Source organism: Choloepus didactylus, chromosome 4, assembly GCF_015220235.1.
Source record: "Choloepus didactylus isolate mChoDid1 chromosome 4, mChoDid1.pri, whole genome shotgun sequence".
NCBI lineage: Eukaryota > Metazoa > Chordata > Mammalia > Pilosa > Megalonychidae > Choloepus > Choloepus didactylus.
Genome location: NC_051310.1, coordinates 80368901 through 80395631, shown reverse-complemented (window position 1 = coordinate 80395631; position 26731 = coordinate 80368901). Strand labels below are relative to the sequence as shown.

The following is a 26731-nucleotide window of genomic DNA, read 5'->3' as shown; positions in this document are numbered from 1 at the left end:
TCTGAGTCCTTTCTTGGGAATCAACCTATGAGTGTAGTGTAGTTAGGAAGGTAACTGATTTATTCTGGCTTTGGCTAAGGGCAGCCATGTAGGTTTGCTGGGATTCTCTGCCTCTTCTAGAATAATCCATTCTCTCCCCTTGCAACCCCAATCCATCCTTCCAAAGAGTGTGGGCCTACTCTGTCACCTCAATACTCTAAGGAGTTAGCTTAGGGTTGGCCTTTGGGGTGAGATAATGTGCTAACTACAAGACCCATCTTCTCTTCCCTCCAGGTTTCAAGTATTTATGTCTCTTCCAGCTGGATTTCTATGGTGTATGTGGACTGTGGAAAGGAACAAAGAACCTCTCATCATCACGGATTTGGATAGGTTTAAGATGTTTCTGCTTTGAGGCCTTAATCATCAAATCAATCTATTGAAGCATTCTAGACTGGAGCAGTAGAAGACAAAAGGAAGGGAGGGAGAGAGGGAAGGGTGTGGAGGCAGGGAGAGCAGGCAGAGAGAAAGGGGAATGATGATCAGAGCTCTAGGACCCATGGGTGGATATGAGAGCACTATGTTTAGTGAAAGGTGTCACTGATGTGTGTCTTGGTGGTGGCAGCTCTGATGTGACTGTGTTCCCCTTTTACTTCTGGACAACGGCCACTTTGCTTGGAAAAGTCCCATGCTGAAGGTCCTCCTCCCTGAAGACAGATTCTACCGTTAAGAACCTTGAGCTATCATACAGACAAAGTCCTGAACTTGAAACTTACTGTGCAAATGACAATTTGATCTGCGCTTGAATTTCCATCCATTCTTCCTTTATAATTCTCCCACATTGCAGCAGCTCTTTTGAAAGTCTCTCTGCTTTTGTCAAATTCTGTGAAGCTTCCTTAAATCTGAGTTGGGTTCAAGGAACTGTACACTTGGTTCTAGATTATGGGACCCCAGATCCTAGACTTTCTTGGCTCCCCTACTCCCTATCACCCTTTCCGAGTCACCTATCAACTTTTTATTTCACCTTGAGAACAAAATATAAGGATTACGAGACAAAAGGATACTTTTGTAGTGAGGTTAGGGCTCTTCCCAAGGTATGAAAAAGCTCCACTGAACACTTGAAAACATCTGTATTGTCATCACAGGAAGGTGTAATGGAGTTGGTGAGAATTTCTTTGGCTTTTTCTGCATGTTGTTTTGCTTGCAGTGACAGTCCTGTGAACAAAGAAAAAGAGGCCTCAGTTTCTCTTTCATCTTAGCTGGAAAGGAGTCTGGTTCTCTGTGGCCAGGGAATCCAACGAGGTCTCCCTCTCATCTTGTTGAGTGGCACATGGTGGTATGTCTGGGCAGCATCTCTGAGTGTCTCCACCGCAGCCCAGCCAACAGGCTCGGGCAATAAGATCACAATGCATTTACCTGTCATGATTTAAAAAAGGAAAGAAGTGTGATACACTGAGTACTCGATAATGTTTTTCCAAAAACAGTCTTTTTAGAAATAAACAGAGCAAGCTTCAGTTGAACAGCTTTGAAATCTCACCATTATCATACATACAATAATGTTATAAGTAATTATAAAAAACAAAAACAAATGGAATACAGGGCGATAGCATTCTGGGCAGGAAATAAGATATTCATGAATATTAATGCTGACTTTGTGACAGTAATCTTAATGAAATAAATAATAAAAATTTTGGATCTCCCGTTCACCCATGTATAATCATAACACATAATCATACAAAAACATGATAGCTACAAAAATGTACAAATACAATTCCAATGAGGTAATAGATTAATGTGTATCAATCTCTTATTCCTATGTGGCAATAAACTCATATAAAGCACACTGGAGCAAAAAATAATTGCTAAGAACTAGTTCCCCGGTGCATCTTGGGGTTCTTCCCATGGGCTTATCAATCTGTGGTGGCAGTGGCCCTGGGGACGGTCACCAGTTACGTTTCAGGGCTTTTTGCTTTCCCACACTTCAGCATCCTCCCCCACATTGACAACCTGTTCCACACCCCCTTCCACCCACATCCATACACCCCTGGTCTTATGTTCTTAATTACATGGAATTGTATCTCAAATCTCTAAGAAAGCTGTCAAAATATGAAGTTCATTCTGTTCCAATGTCTATAAAACAGGAAGGATATATTTTCTAATGAAAATGAAAGGTATGCTTGCTACTCAGGTGGGAATTCTTACAGAATTCTGCCTTATTTTTTTTTTTTTCAAGTCACGTATTTAAGCAACCAACCGGAAATTCATTAGTGCCAATTATGCATGCAATATTACAAAAGGCACAGGGGACTATATTTTCAACTGGGTTCCATGCCTCCAAGGAATGTGAACTCAATCTACTGGAGACAGTATTGGACAAGGTACAAGAACACTGGCTCCAAAGTCAGACTCTGCAGATTGAATTCCCTGTTCTGCTACTTACTGTGACACGTTGCCCTCAGCTTCGTCAACTGTAAACAGGGATAATAATATCAATGCCTCACAGTATCATGATGAAGATTAAATGAGATTACGCATGGAAAACCATTAGCATGGTGTCCGGTGCTCAATAAGAGCTAGATAAATATTAGATATTACTTTTACTTTCAAGTGAGGAAGAAGGGCTGACATTCAGGCTCTGGAAGACAAGCATCACTTGATATCCCAGAAGCCAGAACTCTGGGGTATTGGCATCTGAAATCCTAGGTCTGAGTCTCAGATCACCTACTTATTAATAGTATGATCTGGGGCAAGCTGTTTCAACCCAGACTCGTTGTTTCCTCTGAAGCTAGAAAATAGAGGGGCGGGGTTTGAACTAGGCTACTCTGGCTCTAATACCCTTTGACTCCAGCAGATAGGACCAATCAATAATCAGATTTAGCCAGATTTATTGGTTGGCAAGTCTATGCTTGGCATTGTGGTGTTTTTCACATCTATTGTTTTATTTCTTCACTGGGAACAAACAACCCTGGGAAGTTAGTATCACCATCAACATAAATATCATTTTTTTAGGTGAAGAAACTGTATAGAAATGCCACCTCTTGTCTTAGGTTGTACAATTAGTAAGTAAAAGACATGATGTACTGCGTATCGGCTGTTTTTGCCTGCCCAACATCCATTCTCCCTTCCTGTTTTTCTTTGGAGACACCCCGCTCCCACACACCACACCACCAGCCCAATAGCTAATCTGATTCTTCCATGCCTTTGGCATATCACCCAACTTGGTCCAACTAGAACCCCCAAATCCTGGAGGTTGAGGGGACATTCTTTTCCTCCTGCTGAAGAGGGAAGCCCAAGGCTGCTGGCAACCTTCCTGCTGCCATGTGTGCTAAGCCTGGCTAAGAATGGAGCCAATCCAGAGAAAAACAGAACCAAGCAGTGGGAAAAGAGAGAAACTGACTCCTGATCACATTGTTTCAACACCCTGATCTGGCTAAGTCTAAAGCAAGTTTTACCATCTAGGACTTTTGAGCTGTATGAGCCAATAAATGATCTTTCTATTTATGCCAGTTTCAGGCAGACTTTTAATTTTTTGGTCACTTGCATTCAAGAGACTTTCCATCAATACAAATGTAAACAGATGCCATTGTAGGCTCCTACTCTGTGCTGGTTTGTATATATTATGCCCCCCCTGAAAAATTCATATTCTTTGATGCAATTTTGTGGGGGCAGATTGATTATTAGGGTGTGGCCTCTTGATTGGCTGTTCCCATGGAGATGTGAGCCACCTAACTGTGAGTAATACCTTTGATTAGATTATTTCCATGGAGATATGGACCCCGCCCATTCAGGGTGGGTCTTGATTTAATCACTGGAATCCTATAAAAGAGCTCACAAACAGAAGGACCTCAGAGCAGCCAAGAGTGACATTTTGGAGAGCAGCTGAGAGAGACATTCTGGAGAGGGCCATTGAAAGCAGACTTTTGCTGACACTTAGAAGATGCTAGCCCAGTGTTTGCTCCGGAGAAGCTAAGAGAGGACAAAATGTTCCAAGACAACATTTTGAAGAATGCACAGGAGCTGAGAGAGGAGCTGGAACAGAACTCGGGATCAGCAGATGCCAGCCACGTGCCTTCCCAGCTAACAGCTTTTCTGGACGCCGTTGGCCTTCCTTCGTGAGGGTGTACTTACAGCGTGAATGCCTTAATTTGGACATTTTCATGGCCTTCAGACTATAAATCTGTAACCAAATAAACCCCCTTTATAAAAGCCAATCCATTTATGGTATTTTGCATAACTGGAGCATTAGCAAACTGGAACAAACCCATGCCCCAGACTTCTGCCACAATGCCTTCCGAGCCAACAGATTAATCCTCTCCTAAGAACCCTACTCTTAAGATCATAAAAAACAAAACTCAGAATGGACAAAATTGCTCTTCCTTTTTTTCTCTTTGAATCTTTATCTATTATGTGTCCTACTGACTGTTTCTGAAAGGAAATGGCTTCTCAATATTTGGAGGGGACAATACCCAAGAAAACCTAATCCTTCTAGTTAAGTGTGAGTAACATTTTAGAAAAACAGCAGAAGCCAATGACTGTTGTCCTCAGTCTGAAAGGAGCTTACCTTTCATTTGGAGGTAGCCTTGAGCCAGATGGACATATGCCTCTGCTAGTTTCCAGTGTGAGTCACCATAGCAAATTCTTGTGAGGGCTATGCAACGCACGAGCTCGTGGACAGCCTGTTTATACTGTTAGGAAGAGAAAATGGGCTTTGCATTTAGACAACTTAAAACTTAAGAGTCACAAAGCCCTAAATAAACAATTCAATAAGTATTTATTCAGTGCCTACTATGTGCTGGGCATGATTTCAAGCACTTGGGATGTATCAAAGGACAAAGCAGACAAAGCCCTGTATCCCGGCCATAGGAAGGTTACATTCAGTAGGGGAAAAGAGACAATAAACATAAGAAATAACTAAATTTTATAGCATGCTAGTGGTGAAAAATGTAATGGAATAAAGAAAAAATAGAAAAGGTAGAGCAGATATCTAATCATTCCCTAGGTCTTCCAGCTGCCCATCAATGAAAATCTACTATATATTCAGGCACAATTGTAGTGGACCCTGCCCCGTTTTTCATAACTGCCTCCCCCCACCCTCCCATGGCCGAAGCAGCTCCCTCTCTAACTAGGTTGCAAAAGTTTCCATTTCTCTTTTCTCTGAAATTCCCACCTACACACCCCAAAAATAAGTTCTTGTTTTAACAGCTCTAGCAAGACCAGCCTTAATTAGCTTTAACCGCAAAGATATGCACAGCTACAAGAAAGTTAACCTAGGAGAAAACTTGGCGTCATTATAATAGTAAAAATCACACTCCCTGAAACTGCCCTGTGCTAATCCACTAGAATAGCCCCTATCTTACTAAATTGTTAAAACTTTCACTTCCCTCTTTCAAGTTTAATGAGGGATTCACCTAACCCCAGGACAAGTTCCTGCTTTCTTCTTCCCCCACAGAACTAACTGAAACTAGCGAAGCATGCACTGAAAAGAACAGACCTGAACTTAAAATGACATAAAATACCCTGCAAGTGAAATCAAAGTAAGCAGGGACTACAGGAAAGAGAAACACCAGACCTGAAAGAAAGCAAGAAGTCCAATGATTACAAATTCCAGCAACATCACAAGCCCACATCTTAAGATAAAAGAACCCACCAGCCAATGATAATAACCAACTTGCAATCCCAAATTTAAACGTAGACACAGCCAATGAAAATAGCCAACTTGTGATCCTAAATTTGAATGTTTACCAGCCAATCCCAGTGTGTCACAAGGCCTAATAATCCCTATCCCCACTACCTTTTGCTTAATTCCATAAGTATCCCTCAACTTTCCAGCCTGGGGAGACAGATCTGAGGAACTATTTATCCTCCTGTCTCCACAAAGCTAGCCTTTGCTAAATAAACTTTTCTCTTCTCAAAATCCCAGTGTCTTCTGACTTTGTGTGCATCAGGTGAGGACTCGCTTTTGAGCTGTAACACATAAGTGGGCAAGTGGTAGCAGTTTGCAAATAACACATTTTAATCTCAATTCAAATACTTTCCCTAGCAGCATATGATACTAGCATGGCAAATGCAATCATCAAGATTGCAAACAGAAAAAATGGGAAACACTTTTTCATTCAGGGCTAGGACAAAGAGAATAAGGAACTGTGAATTTCCAGCTCCAGGTCAGCTCAGGGAAGCAATATACTTGAAGCAAGTATGGTAGTTTTTAACACAGCTCCAAAATTCTTTGGTACTCCTTCCATCTGGGGATGTCCCCTTCCCTTTGAATCTGGGTTTTATGACTGTTTGACCAATAGAATGTGGATAAAGAAAGGCTTTGGCAGTTTTTTGGCCCAGGACTTAAGAAATTGGCGGCTTCTTTTTTCTATCTCTTGGATGCTCACTTTTGGAACCCAACTGCTATGCTGTGAGGAAGCCTAAGCTGCCTCATGGAGAGGCCCACAGGAAAAGGACCCGGCAGCCAGCACCAAGCACTCACGTGAGGGAGCCATCTTAGAAGAGGATTCTCTATTCCCATTGAGCCCAACTGAGGCTGCTTGGAGCAGAGCTGACCCAGCCCCACAGGGTTCTGCATAAATTGCATGTTCGTGTGAAAATGCATGACTGTTTTGCTTTAACCCACTAAGTTTTGGGGTGTATGTTATGTAGCAACAGATAATTGGAACAGCAAGAGAGGAGGCAGGAAAGAAGAACTCTGATTAAAGAAAGCTGAAGGGGCAAAGCAGAGGTGGAAAGGTAAGGACCAGGCCTCATTTTCGACCCTGTCACTAAAGCCGGTGCCCCAGAAAGTTCTTTGTAGTTCCCCAAAATACTGTGCACCCTCAGACCCTGGGCTCTTACTCATTGGCTACCTTTTCCCAGAACACCTTTGCCCTCTTCCTCACCTAGCCAACTCCTAAGTAAATGCAGTCCAAGTAACTCCTCCCCCAAGAAATGTACCTTAATTGCTGTCCCTCCACCACATCTGGGCTCATTGCCACTCCATTTTGTTGTATATCACTCTGAGCTTGTGTCCATCACAGAACTTAAAACACTAAAATGATCCATCCCCTTCTATCTTCCCAACCAAACTATGAATACCTCCAAAGTGCAGACTGTGGTTTTCCCCAAGGTGCCCCCAGCACTTTCCCAGCACCTGGCATATATTGGGCATACAATAGATATTTATGAAATGAATGAATGAACATGGCCTGATACATAGAAGGTGGTAGAGAAAGGTATATTGAATAAATGAGTGAATGAGCAAAACTTTTGAGAAGAAAATGTGGAAGAAACATGCAGAAAACAAGCAGATTAAGAATACAACAATTCTGAGTTCTCTGAGAGCAGACGCTTTATCACCTTGTTTACGTTGATTCTAGTGCCTAGATGCAGCACATAGTAGGAGCTCAATTAACATTTGTTGGCTGATTTGAAAATGACCATAGTAGGCCAAGCCCACAGCCAGGCAGTCTAGTAAACACTTGCCAGAGGCCATGGTGGACTTGTTTGTTCATCTATGCATTTGTTCAGTAAACAAATACTAAATGTTTACTGTGCCAGCTGCTGGGCATGGAGCCCTGAGAAGCTACATTCACTGATGCTATAGTGAAAGGTACTCTCTTATACACTCTTTTATATAAAACTCCTGAGATTAGGAATGTAACCCAAAATATCTGACTTTCCTTGATCATTAATAGAGTACAGGTATAGAAGAGAAAGGCTCCTTACTTCATGACTGCTGGAATAGGACTTGGCTTTCTCTTCACATTGAAGGAGTTTCTCTCGAGGAGGCTGAAATAGAGCTGTCTGAGGCAGCTTGATTTGGATCTTCTTTCTAGGCGTTATACTGACAGCAGCAACAGTTTCATCTAGGTGGTTGGATATTTGGGTTTCCTGTGATTCTTGCATATTTTTAAATACATTGTCTTCTAATTTTTAAATAAAAAAGTAAAGGTGTTAATGATAATTTCCATAATTACTTTTAGAAACACACATTTTCTTCCCCTAGAAATTGAGGCTAAAATCTAGGAAAATGTCAACACCCTGCCCATGACTTCTTTTAAATTAGAAGCATTTTATTAAAAAAGATCACCATGGCTAGTATTGACTTCTTTGTAAAACTTTCAGGCTGATTTCCAGTTTCAACTAAGCTGAACATTATTTGTTCATTAAAAAAAAAAAAACCACATATATATGGATGGCCATCAGAAATCAGCTGAGCCCAACTAACTCCTATAAAGCCAGATGAGATCAGCTGAATCCCCAAATAACCCACAGATGCATGAGAGAGAAAAATAAATGACTGTTGATTTTCATTTCTGGTCAAGATGGAGTAATAGGGACCAGATTTGTCTTCCTGCCTGAAATAACCAATCAATCAACCAACCAACCAACAAAATGAAAAAATCAAAAACCAAACAAACAAAACAACCCACAGACAAACGTAATGAAACAATGGTTTTTATGACACAGGGCATCAGACAACAAGACAGCGATTCTTGAGAGACGGGAAAAATAAACAAGGTAAGACTCATGATCACCCCAGCTTATTATTTTGAGAGAGTTTCCAGGCTGGGGTGCAGGGACAAGGAACCCAGAAGCAACATAGTGGACTATTTGGGGAGATGGAGCTTAGAGTCTAGGGAGAGAAGGTGGCTAAAGTTCACAGGACAGACTACGAGAGAGGAGACAGGTGTACAGAACGAGGACCCAGAGAAGAGCAGAGGGACCTGTCAAGTATGGGGGAGAATACTGATCAGCATGTGTATGAGGAAACTACTTGAGTCTAGAGAAAGAATCATCCAATTTGCTTATAAGGAACCGTGCCTGATACTCACACAGGGCTGGCAGGGCCTATTCCCACCAGACAGACTGAAGTAATAATTCATGGGGCATTGAGTAGAGTACTCAAAAGGGTTTTGCCTCAGTAATGGGGAATAATTATCCCTAGATTGAGGATTGCTAGAATCCACCTAACAAATCATAAAAGGATCAAATTATTTCCATGTAACTTAACTGCATCACAGAATAAAACTCGAGGATGTTCATAATAATACAAAAAAGTCAGCATCCAACATGATAAAATTCACAATGTCTGACATTCAGTCAAAGATTACTAGGCATACAAAGAGGCAAGAAAACATGATCCATAGAGAAGGATAATCAATCAATTGAAACTGACCCAGAACTGAGACAGATGTTAGAATTAGCAGAGAAAGATATTAAAATAGATATTGTAAGTGTTATTACCTGTGTTTAAAAATTTAAGCCAGAGACACGTAAGATATAAAAAAGACCAAAATTGAACTTGTAGACATGAAGATTATGTGTGAGATGAAAAATACATTAGATGGGATTAATGGCAGACTAGACATTGCATGTAAAAGATTAGTGAACTTGAAGACAAAGCAGTAGAAACTAAGCAAAATGGAAAAAAAAAAAAACCTTCGTGAGCTATGAAAAAACTTCAAGAGGCCTAATATATATTAATTGGAATTCTTAAAGGAGGAGGGCAGCAGAAAATATTTAAAGAAATACAATGGCCCCCAAATTTCCAAACTTGAGGAAAAGTATAAGCTGGAGAGCTGAGAAGCTCAAGTGAACATTAAACATAAGAAACATGAAGAAAGCTACACCAAGAAATATCAGAATCAAATTGCTCAAAGCCATGATAAACACATCCATGATAAAGACATCTTACAAGGAGCAGGAAAAAAGAAGACACATTACATATAAAGAAATTAAGATAAGGATGACAGCAAATTTCTCAGAGGAAACAAGAGCATGAGAAGAGAGTGGAGCAACATCTTTAAAGCGTGGGAAGAAAAAAATTGTCAACCTAAAATTCTATGCCAGTGAAAATATATTTCAACAACAAAAAGTGGAAGAATCCATCACCAGCAGACTAGCACTACAATGTTCTCAAAGAAATGCTAAAGGAATCCTTTAGGTGGAAAGAAAATGATAGCAATTAGAAATCGACATCTACACAAAGGAATGAAGAGCAATGGAAATGGGAACTAATAATCACAAGTTATGAGAATGTTTTCACCTTATTTAAATATAGTTAAACTACAATTGATTCTTTAAATAAAAAAATAACAATGTATCATGGGGTTTATACCGTATGTATAAGTAAAATAATAGCATAAAGGCTAGGAATGGAGGAATGGAATTGTGGGATTCTAATACTATAGGCAAAGAGGCATAATATCACTTGGAGGTAGACTGAGATAAGTTAAAGACATTTAGTATAAACCTACAGCAGCCATTAAAACAACAAAGTAGAATTATAGTAATAAGCCAACAAAGGAGATAAAGTCATAAAAATAATCCAAAAGAAAATAAAAAGGAACAAAAACACAGATGGGACAAATAGAAAACAAATAGCAAGGTGACAGATTTGAATATAACTATATTCATAATCACATTAAATGTAAATGGTCTAAACACCCCAATTAAGAGGCAGAGTGGCAGACTGAATAAGAAAGCAAAATGCAACTCCATGTTGCCTATAAGAAATTCACTTTAAACATAATACAACTAGGTTAAAGTAAAAGGGTGAAAAATAATATAACATTCTAAAATTAGTCAAAAAGAAACTTGGAGTGACTATATTAATATTAAAGTAGATTTCACAGCAAAGAAATTACCAGAGATAAAGAAGGTCATTCTATAATGATAAAGGGGTCCATTTATCAACAGGACATAACTCTCCCAATTGTTTACACATGTAATAAGTTTCAAAACATATGACCCCAAATGGAGAGAACTGCAAGGAGAAATAGATAAATCCTCAATTATAGTCAGAGGTTTAAATACCTCTTTCCCATAACTGATAGACCAAGCAGACAGTAAAATCATTGGATATAGAGGACCTGGGCAACATAATCTACCAATCTGATATTTATTAGAACACTTCACACCCAAATATACATGGACATTGCATGGCAGATTGTATTCTGGTCCATAAAACAAGTTTCAATAAATATATAAGGATTCAAGTCATACAAAGCATATTCTCTGGTTGCAAAGGAATTAAATTATAAATCAAATACAGAAAGATATACGGAAAATGCCCAAACATTTGGAAACTAAATAATATACTTTTCAATAATCCATGGGTCAAAGAAGAAACTAAAAGGGAAATATGAAAGTATTTTGAATGGAATGAATATGAAAATACAAACATAAGAATTTGAGAGATGCAGCAAAAGCAGTCTTTTGAGGGGAAATTTACAGATTTAAATGCTTTTATTAGAAAAGATCTCAAATTCATTACCTCAGCTTTTACCTTCAGAAACCAGAGAAAGAAAAACAAATTAAACTCAAAGTAAGCAGAAGAAAATAATTAATAAAATAAGTAATAAAGATTAAACTCAAAAATCTATGAAATAAAATTGGAAAAACAATAGAGAAAATCAGTGTAACCAATCAAAAGCGTGTGTTTTTTTGTTTTGTTTTTTTTTTTTTTTTTTGGTTCTTCGAGAAGATTAAAAACAGTGATAAACTGTAGTCTGACTGATTGGAAAAGAGAAAAGACACAAATCACCAATATCAGGAATGAGAGATGACATCACTACAGATCCCACCAATATTATAAAGTTAATAAGGGAATATTATAAACTAAACACCTTTGTGCCAATAAATGTGGCAACTTAGATAAATGGAGAAATTCCTTTAAAGACACAAACTTTAAAGACACTAACCAATGCTTACAGAAGAGAAAATAAATGCTTAAATAGCCCTGTATCTGTTAAAGAAACTACTCCCAACAAAGAAAATGCCAGACCCAGATGCTTCACTAGTGGATTCTACTAAATATTTAAAGAAGATATAATACAAATTCTACACAACCTCTGTCAGAAAATTGAAGAGGAGGGAATATTTCCCAGCTTATTTCATGAGATCTTGATACAGGACAAATAAAAAATTAGAAGAAAAGGACACTGCAAATCAATATTCCTCATGAAAGCAATTGCAAAAATTCAAAACCAAATGTTAATCCGAATTAACAACTTAAATCCAAAAATATATACAAGGGAAATACTTCATGACCAGGTGGAGTTTATACCAGGGATGCAAGATTGTTTTAATATTCAATAATGAGTCAGTGTAATTCACAATACTAATAAGCTAAAAAAGAAAAACCATATGATCATCTCAATCCACACAGAAAAAGCACTTGGCAAAATTTAATATCCATTTCTAAGATAAACTCTCAGCAAAGTAGGATTAGAATCTTACTTCCTCAATCCAATAAAGGGCATCTATGAAAAACTTAGAGCTAACATCAGACTTAATGGTGAAAGCCTAAATACTTGTCCTCTAGGACCAGAAAACAAGACAAGGACATTCCCACTCTTAAAATTTCTACTCAACATTGAACTGGAAGTTCTATCCAGTGCAACCAATCAAGAAAAAAAGGCATCCAGATCAGAAAGGAAAAGATGAAATTGCCTTTATTCACAGTTATATCACAGTATAGCTCTATGAACTTCTATGTAGAAAATACGATGGAACGTGCAAAAAATCTCCTAGAACTAATAAATGAGTTTAGCAAGCTTGCAGGATACAAGATCAATATACAAAATTATATGTCCATATATTAGCAATGAACAATCAAATTGAAATTTAAAAACACCATGTACAATAGCATCAAAAATAAGAAATAGGAATAAATCTTCTAAAAGATGAAAAATACCTCTACAATTAAAACTACCAAACATTGCTGAGAGAAATTAAAGGTCTCAATAAATGGAGACAGATACATCATGTTCATGGGTTGGAAGACTTGACATTGTTGAGAGGTCAATTCTCCCTAAATTGATTGATAGATTCAAAGTTATCACAATTCCAATCCCAGCATATATATATATTTTTTCCAGCATATATATGTATGTAATTTTTTTTTGGTAGACATTGACAAACTGTTTCTAAAGATTATATGAAAATACAGAGGACCTGGAACAGCCAAAACTTCTTTTACAAACAGCCAAAACAGCTTTGTAAAAGAAGAACAAAATTGGAGGACTAATGCTACCTGTTTTCAAAACTTATTATAAAGCTGCAATAACAAAGGCAGTGGTTATTGAGAGTCCAGAAATGAACTCCCACACATATGAGCAAATGATTATTGCCAAAGATGCAACGACAATTTATTGGAGAAAGAACAGTCTGTTCAACAAATAGTGCTGGAACAACTGGATATCCACATGTAAAAATAAAACAAAAATGAAAAAACACTTTGATATATGCCTCACAACATACAAAAAATTAACTCAAAATTGATCATAGATCTAAATATAAAACCTAAAACTACAAACACTTTTAGAAGAAAACCTTTGTGATCTTGGGTTGGGCAAAGATTTCCTAGATATGATACCAAAAAGAACCATAAAAGAAACAAAATAACAAATTAAACTTCATCAAAATAAAAAATTTCTGCCCTTCAAATGAAATTATTAAAAGAATGAAAAGATGAGCCAGACTGGGAGAAAGTATTTACAAAACATACATCTGATAAAGGCTTGTATCTTGAATATACAAAGAACTCTCAGAATTCAATAATAAGAAAACAAACACTTCACTATAAAAATGGGAAAAATATTTTAACAGACACTTCATCACAGAAGATATATTGATGACAAGTAAGCACATGAAAAGATGCACAATATCATTAATCATTAAGGAAATGCAAGTTAAAGCCATAAGAAGATACCACTCATACCAACTGGAATAGCTAAAATTAAAAAGACTGAACATATTTAGTATTGGTGAGGAGATGGAGCACCTGGAACTCTAATACAGTGTTGGTGGGAATGTATAAACATATACCTAGCACATGATTTAGACATTTCACTCCAAGAGAAATGATAGCATATGCCCACACAAAGACTTGTATACAAATGTTCATAGCACTTTTATTCTTCATTGCCAAAATACAGAAAACAACCCAAATGTCCATAAATTAACTGTGGTTTAACAATACAATGAAATATTACTCAGCATTAAAAAGGAATAGATATGCTACAATGTGAAGCTCAAAACAGTAATGCTGAGTGAAAGAAGCCAGACAAGAGAGCGCATACTGTACGATCCCATTTATATAAATTCTAGGAAATGCAAGCCAATATATAGTTACCAAAAACAGATCAGTGATTGCTTTGAACTGGGTGTGAGGAGTGGGGTGGAGGAATTACCAAGGGGCACAAGACAACTTTTTGGGATGATGGATACGTTCATTATTTGTATTGTAGTGGTGCTTTCATGGGTGTGTACATATGTCAAAACTGGTAATTGTCCACTTCTATGACAATCAATAAAGCTGTTTTTAAAAAACCACGTTAGTGGATCAGCTTAGTGTAGATCCTACTGTACTCTCCCCACCCTGCCCAGATACTTCAAACTCCAATTCTATCACTTATTACAGATAACTTATTTTATATTTCACCTCATTGTTATTCATTCAACAAATATGTACTGAATTTCTACTATCAGCAATGCACCAGAACATTGTACTATGTGGAAAAAGTAGCCTCAAGAAAAGTAAAATCTAGCTGGAAAAAACATCAGGCACCCAATTAATTATGGTAATAGGTGGTACAAATGCTGGAAGTGTGGGAAGTGATAAGACTTTAGAAATGGGAATCATTACTGCTGCAGTGCTTAGGGAATACTCAGCATGTTTGGCTGAAAATATTTCAGAAAGCAAGGACAGAAAGGAGAAAGCATCTCATGTAGAGTGAATAATTAGCAAGGGCTTGGAAATGGGAATATGGCTGTTAGCTGCCTGGCTTCTGGAGAGATTTGAGCCAGTGACCTTACATTGTGTGTGTGTGTGTGTGTATGTGTGTGTGCCCACACAAGTGTCTGTTTTAATGAGTGTCAGCACACCTTTGACATAAAAACATATTTTTCAGTACGCTTACTTTGAGATACACGCTTGTCATCAGCCACTTTTCTTTTCTTAGTAACAGCCATAGCTGGGGCTTAAATTTTCATTAGATATCAGCCAAGACCCCACACACCACCTTCTTCCTGACAGACTTGGATTCAGTTTCTCAGACCTCTCAATCAGTGGCCACAACTGCCAGTCAGACATAGCCAATCAATTGATGCTGCTATCTTCTATCAGACCTGCCCAGTAGAATGCTGAAGCACATGAAGAGCTCCAAATCAAGGTGGGAGGAAGAGTTCTGAAGTGGGGTCTCAGTCTTCCATTTCCAAGGAGGTTATGTTCAAAATATTCAATAGCTGTTAAAGCAGGGGGACCAATCAAATTGTATAGATGGCAAGTATGGTGGAGCTGGATTCTGAAGGTCCCCTGCTGTTCCAGGTGTTAAACCTTTGGTGCTGATTTGTGGGGGAAATGTTAAGACGGACCTGAGGGAGGGGCAGAGGCCCCCAGGACAGTGGCTATTAGGAAACAACAACCATTATGACTGTGTGAGACTATACAAGTTAAATATCAACCTTGACCATGTATAAGTTGAGGCATCAGAAGCCTGTGAAAAGGGAAAAATCCTAGAAGGATGCAAACTACCAAAATGGAATAAAAAAGAAATAGAAAACCTGAATAGACTCATAAGTAAAAATATAAATTAATAATGAAAAATGTTTACAAAAAGTAAATTTCAGACCCAGATGCTTCAGAAGTGACTTCAACCAACTTCAAAGGAGCTATAATATGCCTCCTATAAAACTCTATCAGAAAATAGAGGACCATTCCAACTCATTTTATGAGGCCAGTATTACTCTGATAACAAAGCCAGACAAAAACATCACAAGAAAATAAAACTGCAGACCGATAACCCTCATGAATTTAGACACAAAAATCCCCCCCAAAATATTAGCAAACCAAATCTTGCAACATTTAAAAAGGATTACGCACTATGACCAAGTGGGGCTTATCCCAGGAACGTAAGGTTAGATTAACCTCTTAAATCATTAATGTATTATACCATGTTAATAGAATAAAGACCCAAAACCAAATGATCATCTCGATAGATGCAGAAAAAAGCATTTGACAAAATCCAACACCCATTCATGATAAAAATTTTCAACACACTAGGAAACTTCCTCAACCTGTAAAAGCATCTACAAAAATCTTAAAGCCACCAAAATACTTATTGTGCTGGATTGTCCTAACCAGTGTAAAAAGAGAAGAAAAAGAAATAAAAGGCATGCAAGTTAGGAAGGGAAGAAAAAAAAATTCTTTATTAGCAGATCCTGATCCTGTGTGCAGGAAATCCTAAGGAACCCACATGCGTGCACATACACACATGAACCCTTCTAAAACTAGTAAGTTCAGCAAGTTTGCAGGACACAAAATAAATAAAAATCAATTGTATTTCTATACACCAGCAATGAATAATCTGAAAACGAAATTAAGATTTTCAATCATAATAGCATCAAAAATAATAAAATACTTAGGAATAAAGTTTACAAAAGAAGTGCAAGACTTGAACAATGAAAATCACAAAACATTGCCAAGAAATTAAAGAATATCTAAATAAATGGAGAGAATTCCATGTTCATATATTGGAAGACACTCAATATTATAAAGATGGCAACACTCCCCAAATTAATCTATGGATTCAATGCAATCCACATCAAAATCCCAGCTGCTTTTTTTTATTTTTTGCAAAAATTAACATGCTGATCCTGAAATTCATATGGAATTACAATGGATCCAGAATTGGTAAAACAATTTTGAAAAAGAACAAAGTTGGAGCACTCACATTTCCTAATTTCAAAACTTGCTACAAAGTTACAGTAATCAAAACAGTGTGGTACTTACATAAGGAAAGACTTAAAAATCAATGGAATAGAATTCAGAATCCATAAATAAATCTATAATCAGTTGATTTTTGACAAGAGTGGCAAGACATTCAAAGGGGAAAGAATAATCTTTTCAATAAATGATGCTGGAACAGCTAGATAGCCACACGCAAAGAATGAAGTTGGACTCCTATCTCACATGAACATAGAAATTAACTCAAAATTTAGGCTCAAAAACCTAAAAGTAACAACAAAAGCTATAAAACTCTTAGGAGTATATCTGCATGAGCTTGGGTTAGGCAAATATTTCTTGGCTATGATATCAAAGGCACAAGTGATAAAATTAAAAAAAATTGATATATTTGATTTTATTAAAATTAAAAACTTTTTTGGCTTCAGAAGACACCATTAAGAAAGTGAAAAGAAAACTCACAGGATGGGAGAAAATATTTGCAAATCATGTATTTGATAAAGAATTTACATCTTAAATATATAAAGAACTCTTACAACTTAAGTAACCCAATTTAAGAATAGACAGAAAATTTAAAGAGACATTTCATCAAACAAGATACAGGAATGGCCAATAAGCACATGAAAAGATGCTCACCATTAGTCATTAGGGAAATGCAAATCAAAAGTAGAAGGCACTATCACTTCATAGTCATTAAAATGACAACAACAAAAAGACAATAACAAGTGTTGGTGAGGACATGGAGAAATTGGAACCTTCATACCTCTTTTAGCTTCCTGGCATGCTTAAAGTAGACACCATGAAATGGGTTGGCTTAAACAATGGGAATTTATTAGCTTACAGTTTGAGACCAAGAAAATGTCCACATCAAGGCATCATCAAGGCAATGCTTCTTCCCAAAGACTGGCTGCTGGCAATCCCTGCTCCTCTGTCACATGGCAAAGCACATGATGGCATCTTTGCTGGCCTCTCCCTTCTCTTCCAGGTTTTGTTGCTTTCAGCTTCTTACTTCTGTGGCTGAATTTCATTTTCTTATAAAGGACTCCAGTAAAAGGATTAACACCCAGCCTGAATGAGTTGGGTCACAACTTAACTGAAGTAACCTCATCAAAAGTTCCTACTTACAATGGGCCATACCCACTGGAATGGATTACATTTAAGAACACCTTTTTCTGGGGTACATACAGCTTCAAACTACCACAGTACCTGTTCTAGTTTGCTAATGCTGTGGAATGCAAAACACCAGAGATGGACTGGCTTTTATAAAAAGGGGGTTTATTTGGCTACACAGTTACAGTCTTAAGGCCATAAAGTGTCCAAGGTAACACATCAGTAATCAGGTACCTTCACTGGAGGATGGCCAATGGCGTCCGGAAAACCTCTGTTAGCTGGGAAGGCACGTGGCTAGCGTCTGCTCCAAAGTTCTGGTTTCAAAACAGCTTTTTCCCAGGACGTTCCTCTCTAGCAAGCTTGCTCCTCTTCAAAACGTCACTCACAGCTGCACTGAGTTCCTTCTCTTTGACTCAGCTCATTTATATGGCTCCACTGATCAAGCCTACCCTGAATGGGTGGGGCCATGCCTCCATGGATATATCTCATCAGAGCCATCACCCACAGCTGGGTGGGGCACATTCCAAGCAAATCTAATCAGCATCAAAACGTCTGCCCCACAAGACTACATCAAAGATAATGGCATTTGGGGGACACAATACATTCAAACTGGCACAGTACCCTACTGGTGGGAATGGACAATGGTGCAGCTGACTTGGAAAGCAGTTTGGCAATTCCTCAAAAAGTTAAATACATAGTTACCAGTGCAACCCAGAAATTCAACTCCTAGGTATATATGAAAGAGAAATGAAAATACATATTCAGACAAAAACTTGAACACAAATGCTCATGGCAAGCAATAGTCATAATAGCCCCAAACTGAAAGCAATTCAAATGTTTGTCAACTGTTGAATGGGTAAACAGAATATGGTATTGTTTGTTCAATGGAATACTACTCAGCACTGAGAAGGAGTGAAGTACTAATACATGCTACAACTTGCATAAACCTTGAAAACATTATGCTAAGTGAAAGGCCAGTCAAAAAAGATCACATATTAAATGCCTCTATTTATATGAAATGTCCAGAAAAGTAAGTTCATAGAGACAGAAAGTTTATTAGTGATTTTTGGAGGCTGGGAGTAGGAATGGGGAATACCTGCAAATGGGATCTTTCTAGAGTGATGTAAATATTCTAAAATTGGAATCTGGAGATGGTTGCACAACTATGTAAACTTTCTAAAAAAAAAAAAATCACTGAATTGTATACTTAAAACAAGTGAATTTTATGGTAATAAATTACCATAAATTTATTTGAATAAATTACACCTCACTTAAGGTGTTAAAAATAGCTATGAAAACTATATAGCAGTTTCATTTGTAATTCTGGCTTTTATACATATTGTGAGAAAGACTTTTATAAGATAGGCCAGCCCTAATTCTCAGAGACAATGTGGCAGAGGCCTCCCCAAATCTTGAAAACCAATCTTAAATGAATATTCTGGCTCTACAAATAGGAGGATCACTTGATAGGGTGTCTGGCACCTACTAGGCCTCAGTAAATAATTACAGAATAAGCAAATAAACCATTTTTATGGTGTGATTTTTCTCTTCAAATACCTCATTTTTCTGATACCCGAAACTCAGTTAATTAGAGCATTTTTTTTTTCCCTTAGGAAAACTTTAATAAATGAAATGCCAATATCCCCAGGGGCAAATCCATTAATAGTTGTGGTAGGTAGGCTTGGATAAGCTATGATGAGGTAACATAGTAACTCCTCCATGCTACATAAACAACCTGCTTGGTTTGGGGGCTGGGCGAATGTCAGATCCACAGCATCATTCAAAGATCGAGGCTGACCAAGGCTTAATTATACATCAACAGAACTAATGGCATAAGATGGAAACTGTTGTCAACTGTTGACTGGATAAACAGAATGTGGTTCTTCCAGAAAGACTAGAAAAACAGGCTTTTCACCTATTACTTCTCACCATCATTTCCCTAAAGTTTAACTATTCATTTGCCTAGTTATCTAGGGGAGCAGACGGTATATTTGGTGAGCACTACTATCTCCTACATGGGTTGTCTATTGCAGGGATATTTATCTCAGGGTGCTTTTCCATGATCAAAGATTCCTCCTTCTCCCACTACCTAATTAAGAACCACTGGTCAACAACGTAGGCTGGATGAGCTTCAGATTCTTTTGTAGCAAGTTTCATTGCAGGAATGGCATCCCTGAAGCATTGTGCTCTTTTTTGGGAGACGGTACTTGATTCGCCTTTGCTTTCCCAACAATGAGCAGCATGTCTGGCATATTGCAGCAGCTCACTGTGGTTGTGTGGATTCGAGTTTTGTGTTGGAGCGGTTTGGGTAAAATGCCTACAGACTGAATAAGAGCACCTTCCGTGCTGTTCTTTAGTCACAAATTTTTTTTTTAGTTGTTGAAATTCCTTCATTTTAGTTAAATAGAATCAAGAAAGCACACAAATTCTGAGGGAAAAGGAGAAACAATCGATTCGCTGTGTACTATAATCACCTTTACTGTTTTAATTGTACCACAACCACCCCCACATCTAATACAATTTGTAAAACAAAAAATAAAATCAATGTTTTTGAAGAATACAAAGAAATGCATTGAGATTTATGTTATTCAACAATGGTAGAGTACAGGTATTTGAATAAAATGACTTAAGAGGCTCAATTGCCAGCTCCTTTGCTTCTGGTTTCTGCCCTTGGAGCCATCTAAAACAGCAGTGTCAGTTTTATTTTCTTCAAATATTACTTTCATAAATTCTCTACCTGTTCAATGCCCAGAACACCACATTCCTTAATTCCGGAAATTTTGGCTCTATGTATCTTCTCATTTTTTTTTTTTTTTCCTAACCCATGATCCTGAAATAAACCTGCAGTCAGAGCCAATTCTTCCTTTCTTAAGCTAACAACTCACCCATTACCTGGAATGTGACCTCCCTTCTTGTCTAGCTACTGAAACTTTGCCCATTGCTCAGGCCCAAACTGGATCTCCCTGAATATTTGAAGCTCACAGGGAGCTGAGCTCCTGAGGCATCTACAAACTATAAAAGTCAACTGGACAACAATTAGATGCATCCTGCTTCTCCATAAAGTTGACACCCCTTTTCAATATCAGTAAGTTAGTGTGCTCACTGCCTGGACACCCCTGAAGATCAAGAAAATGATTAAACGAGAGGAAGGGGTAGCAACAGACAAGATAGGTTTTAACAAAGGATTACAAATACTGAATTGTTATATATTTTTTAGATGATAGAATATAGAATAGTTAGAAGGAAATAACTGAAATGGAACCATAATCCTTAACATTCTTTGGAATTTGCTCTATAGCTACTCATTAAATTGTACTTTCAAAGTTATTATCTTTCTGTATATATACTTCACAATAAGGAAATAACCGAAACTGCGGAACTGTAACCCATAACGTTCTTTGAAATTACCTATATGACTACTTGTTACATTGAACTTTGAAAGTTATCACCTTTCTGTATATATGTTACATTTCACAATAAGGAAGTAACTGAAATTGTGAAATGTAACACATAACATTCTTTGAAATTTGCTCTCTAACTTGTTAAATTGTACTTTGAAACTTATCACTGTCATGTATCTATGTTAAATTTCACAATAAAAAATGTATTAAAAAAAAGTCATCTGGGTATCAAGAACTGTCCAGAAATTTTAATTTAAATGTTTGAATCTGATTTGTCTCCCAGCTAGAGCATGAGCTGTATGTTATTATTTTATATTGCCATATATGGATTAACAAAGGGCACTCAAGAAATGTTTATTGTGGACCTACTATGAATTAGGCCCTATAGAAGTACAGAAGTGCCGCTAAGCATTATGTTTACTAATTGAATTAATATTTGAAGAATCTTTAAGATACTATATTTTGGGATTTTAACTTGGGCTGAATCCTAAAAAAAATTATGTTGCTGTTTCAAATGCAAGTTTTAACATATAAATAAGTTATTCTTATTTATTGATATTCTCTTGCACTTTTATATCTTAGTTTCAATGAAAATATCATTTTTTGAAAAATAGTGGATTTCTGAGATTTTATCCTTACCTTAATTACCTGATTCTGCTTCATATACCAATGTTATGTTTTCCCTCATTATCAGATGTGTGCCTGGATTTCCTAATCCACAAATAGTATACACAAAATTTGGATCCAAAGCTGATTCTACTTCTCTCCTAGATGTATTTATTGTCTAATATGCAATGTATGATAGTATACAAATAAAAATATCCGTTTTATTAAAAAATCATATTAGTAAATGTCCCTCCAAGTCCATATTAAAGCAACAACAACAAATCACAGCTTCTTAAAGTAGAAAGTAATCTATATTTAATCTCATTATCCCGTTCTCTTTACCTTTCAAAAATCCACTGATAATCTGACGGTCTTTCCAACCTCACCCTAAAGAGAAAACCCCCTCTGAAAATCCTCCTCCTGCCATCCTTAGTACCTGTCTATTCTCTGGTTTTCCTTTGATAGCTACTCCTTTAAACCTAGCGAAAAACTCGAAAAGTTTTAACTTAAATCGCTAACTTTGTCGTAAAATCCTTTGTCAATTTACCCTGTATTCTTGAAAGGTTCTCCGTTCCTTTTTCGAGCAAATTACAGATGTCTCGGCAGTTTGGTTGGCTAGTTTGGTTCCCGCTGTATCAGTTTGGTGATTCTTTGTACAGATTAATAACCACGAAAAAGTCTAAAGTAGAGCAGTTCCAGACTAAATTCGAACAGCCTTTTCCCGTAAAGCAACGTGGTAACTCAAGGCAGAAGAGTGAATGACGGAGCATGCACCAATAGGGAGTGGAGAAGAGTATTTTGGCCGAGTTTGTAACCCAATCCTTGAGAGACAGAGGTGGGAATTTTAAAATGTGATTGCCTTTTTTCTTGGAATATTCTTAAAGTGGTATCGCTGCCTAGTGATGTTGGTTTATCAAAGATGGCAAAGTTATTAGCTTAAATTAGGAGGATTTTCCCCTTTGTTTTTAGAGTGGCAAAATGTGAAAAATGACCATCTACATACTGAGGGAACTTCTGAGTGGTCATGGTATATTATAATTATCACATAGAATCACTTGGCTACTTTTGTGTCCATCTCAGGGGCATAAGTTATTTTAGTATGATTCATTTTTCACGATCGATTATCAGATGTTAAATTTATACATTAAAAATAGTATTTTCTCTTTTTTTTAAGAAATGAAAATAGGCTGAAGTTGATTGCTTTAAAAAAATATTCTGCCTATTAAGCCTTTTTTTTTGAAGACTCTCTCCCAAGGCTTATCACACAGATGATAAGGATTTTTGCTTCCTCATTTTAAGTCCAGTAAATAACATTTCTAAGTCCCACAAATTCTCAAGTACTTAGAAACCTGCATAAAAAGTTCTTAGGGCTACAATGACATATACCATGCCTATTCCTCAGGTCTTCCAAGAAATTAAATTGAATTAATAGGTAATAGGTATTTTATTGTTACTAGTTACTTGTTTTGGAAAAGGTGTCATTCTTATTTAACATAACTTCATTTTCTAGGTAATTCATTCTCAGAGTAATTAAATAAACCAACCTGAAACTAGTTAATTATAAAGTAAAGGTTGCTTTACAATGAGCCTCCAGCAAATTAATCAGGCTTTTCTAAGGACAATAAATAACAGTTTCATGGGAGGAAATTTAAAGAACAATTTCAGCAGTAGTTGCATATTGACAAACGTGGCATATTAAATTTAAGTGGTTTTTATTAAATGTTCCCGAACAATGCTTGGATTGTTTTAGAACCAGCATAAAGCCTTCTTCCTCTGTCTTCTTCCGTTGACATATGCTTTTCGTCTTCAGAACTAACTGACGGCCTACTCAATCATGCCAGGGACCGCCTTAATATTTAACTCACTGAATTGTAATTGTCCTTTGTAGCGATCGTTTCTCACACATCTTGGCAGGAACTAGGTTAACTCCTTGGAATTTATTAGCACGCACAGAGAGCCTTAAATCTTTGGCTCACTCCTTGATACGCTCGGCTACGTTATATAAACCCACTGGACTTCAAAGTTCTTTATCTGTTAAACGAGGATGACAACACAACAGTACCTGTGCTATGAGATTGCTGTGAAACTCAAGTGAGATAATGTATTTACCCTAACCTAACACAATATGCGCTCAACGTCGAGTGTTATTGTTGTAATCTCTCAAGGCATGCCTTGAACGACAGCACGTGTGCCTGAATGAATGCATGAATGAACGAAGTCAGTTACAGCCCGTTTCCAGGGTCGGAGCCGGTTGAAGACCACCTTCTGAAGATTAGACAAAAAGCCGTTCTCTACAAAAAGACAGTTCCGCATCCGAACCGGAAAGAGGGGTCGAGCCGAAGGCGGGGCCACGTTGGAGGAGTCATGCTCTCGGCTAATAGACACATCTCAGGGAAAGCGAGCCTCTCGTCTCACGTAAAACCGCGATAACAGGAACGAGTTATCGCGAGGTTCCGTGCTCTGCACGACCTCCCGTTCCCTAACTCCCTCTGGTGCGGGTCCCACCCCTCCCGCCCGGCGCCCCGCTCCCTCCATACCGCCCGTCCCGCCCGGCGCCCCGCCCCCTCGTACCACCCCTCCCCGCCCTCGTCCCGCCCTCGTCCCGCCCCTGCCCCGCCCGCTGTCCTCCGCTCGCCGTCCAGCGCTGTCTGCGCCCCGGAGCGCTGGCTCTGCCAGTGACCAGGTGAGTGCGGCCGCTCGTCGCTCCGGTGTTCACGTGACCCGGCCCGCGGGCTCGGCATCCGGCGGGGCAGCCCCAGGCCAGGTCCGGGAAGCTGGCCGGGCTGCGGCGAGCGGGATCGCGGCCCCGAAGCGGACCCGGCGGGGCCTCGGGTCACCGCAGCTGCGCGGCCACCCTCGCCCTCCCGGCCCCGCGGTCTCTGGGTCCCGGGAAGCCTGATGCCGGGTCTGTGAAATTCCTGCCATCGGGCTCGCTGCTCCCAGACTGACCACCCTAGGGCTTGGCTAACTCGGGCAGATCGGGGTGCCCGAGACTTCTGACCGCGTTTCTTAGCGCTGAGAAAATAACCTTTTACAAACGCCTTTAATATACAGTTTATAATTCCTAATCTCTAATATTAGAAAATTGGGGTGATATTCCACCCGATCAAGTATGGAGAAATCAGTCTGAAGGACTCCTTTACTTTAAAATATCCCTACTTAGAATGTGTGGAATTTTCTTAAGATGGAAGAGGTGTGTGTGTTTTTTTGTTTGTTTGTTTTTTAAAGTAATATTAAGGGGTGTTTACCTGTCAGAAAACTCGTGTGGAGGTGCAGTTGTCTACAGTTAATACTACCTATAGCATGTACTGTAACAGTAGATAAGAGGTAGTGAAGTGGATTGGGATAGGAAAATTATTCTGTGAAAGGCTGTGTATTGCCATGGATGCATATTGGAAAATTATTAGCATTTTTATTATTGGTAGCTTTCAGATTCCTTTTCTCCCTAACTGCCTCTGTAGCAAGATGCATTTTATCACTGTAATGTTGATTCTGAGGCTTCCAGCCAATCCTATTCAGAGGATTCAGAAAGAAAGAGTCAGATTACAGTGAATTCTCTTGTAGAATCTTCCATCAGTAAGTGTGGGCATAGTTTTGCTTTATGTTATTACATCTGTGTAAGCTTTACCCACTGCATAAATGATGATAAGAAGCAGAGCTGTGGTTGCACTTCACAGCAGGTGAAATGCATGAAAGGTGGATTATGCTCAGGTTTTGTAGTCAGTCCTCCTGGGTTTCAGTTCTGGCAAGGAACAGCTCATGAGTCTCAGTTCCTTTGTCTGTAAGATGGGGTAAATGATGTCTTTTGCAATGAAGCGTTGCAAGGATTAATGATTCTTGTGTCATTAAGCAAGCTTTTAAACAATAAACAGATATGCCAATAAATTACAAATTGTGAAGGGTCTTACAAACAAACCAACCAACCCCGAACGAGGTTAATCTGAAAACATAATAGAGGAACACATGTTAGTTTGGATAAGGAAGTGATTTTTTATGTTAAACCTGAAGGATGGACAGTGCTTTCTAGGCCAAGAGAACAGCAAGTGCTCTGGAAGTGTTTGGCACTTTCAAGGCTTAGAAAGAAGCCCCATAGTTTGGTGGAAGAAACCTCGGAAAGGTCTGCCACCTAAGGCTGGAGAAGTAGGTGAGGCTAGGTTTCAAAGAGCCTGGAAGACCCTGATGAGAGCTTCGTTTTCTAAAAAGAAGCTTTTGAAGGGTTTATTTAGTAGGGTGTGTGTTCACAAGGCAGCTGGTATACCTAAAAAGGGGGGAGACATAATTGGACTTATGTTTTTAAAGGCTCACTGCTAAGTTTGGAAAAGTGGCTAGAATGGAAACTGGGGGACCACCAATACAGTGGCCAGGCAAGGCATGGCGCTGGAACGGGGTTTTGGCAGATGGACAGTTGTGGATGGATTTGAGATACGTTTTGGAGATGGAAACCCCTGGCCTTATGATAGATGGGAGTTGGCTAGTACATGAGAGGGTGTAACCATTCATCATATCCAGATTCCAGTGGTACGAGCAGCTAGGTGGATGGACGTCTCTGCCATTTGCAGAGCTAGGAAACAGTGGGAATGAAAATCAAAAGCTCTCTTTTGAATGTGTTAAGTTTGAGGCACTTGTGAGACATCTAAGCTGCTTCCAGCCTAGGATTTCAGTGAACAACTCCCTAGGAAGTATCATGCAGAATCATGGATGTTGTCTTTAGTTTAGTTCCCCTTGCCTTACAGATGAGAGATGTAGAGATTGAATATCTTGCTCAAAGTCACAGACTATATCTCAGAAAGGTAGGCAAATGAGTAGGTAGCATCAATATGGCAAAGTATTGGATTCCCATGTTGCATTGGGGCTGTTACTGCATATTCCACATTCTCTGCCCTTTTAATGTCAAATCCTTTCT

The 26731-nt window shown here is 38.4% G+C and overlaps 2 protein-coding genes across 8 annotated transcripts in view; one reads left to right on the top strand and one right to left on the bottom strand.

The window, feature by feature from the left end:
• Positions 1–22556, bottom strand: part of TTC23 (tetratricopeptide repeat domain 23) — a 100286-nt gene extending 77730 nt beyond the window's left edge. For all 3 annotated transcript variants that reach the window (XM_037832927.1, XM_037832928.1, XM_037832929.1), the window contains exons 1-5: positions 22376–22556; positions 7687–7886; positions 4538–4661; positions 1041–1191; positions 753–878 (exon numbers count right to left, since the gene is read on the bottom strand). In XM_037832927.1, the coding sequence (XP_037688855.1) occupies positions 753–878; positions 1041–1191; positions 4538–4661; positions 7687–7866 (581 nt within the window). In that variant the 5' untranslated portion in view covers positions 7867–7886; positions 22376–22556. The remainder of the gene's footprint in view (positions 1–752; positions 879–1040; positions 1192–4537; positions 4662–7686; positions 7887–22375) is intronic.
• A 1847-nt stretch (positions 22557–24403) lies between these two features.
• The window catches only part of LRRC28 (leucine rich repeat containing 28), a 190259-nt gene continuing 187931 nt past the window's right edge, over positions 24404–26731 (top strand). For 3 of the 5 annotated variants that reach the window (XM_037832926.1, XM_037832925.1, XM_037832922.1), the window contains exon 1: positions 24404–24511. The gene's annotated coding sequence lies outside the window, so the exon portion shown is untranslated. Of the gene's footprint in view, positions 24512–24714; positions 24734–24815; positions 25022–26731 lie in introns of those variants that run through there. The other 2 variants (XM_037832924.1, XM_037832923.1) reach the window with 2 other exon arrangements.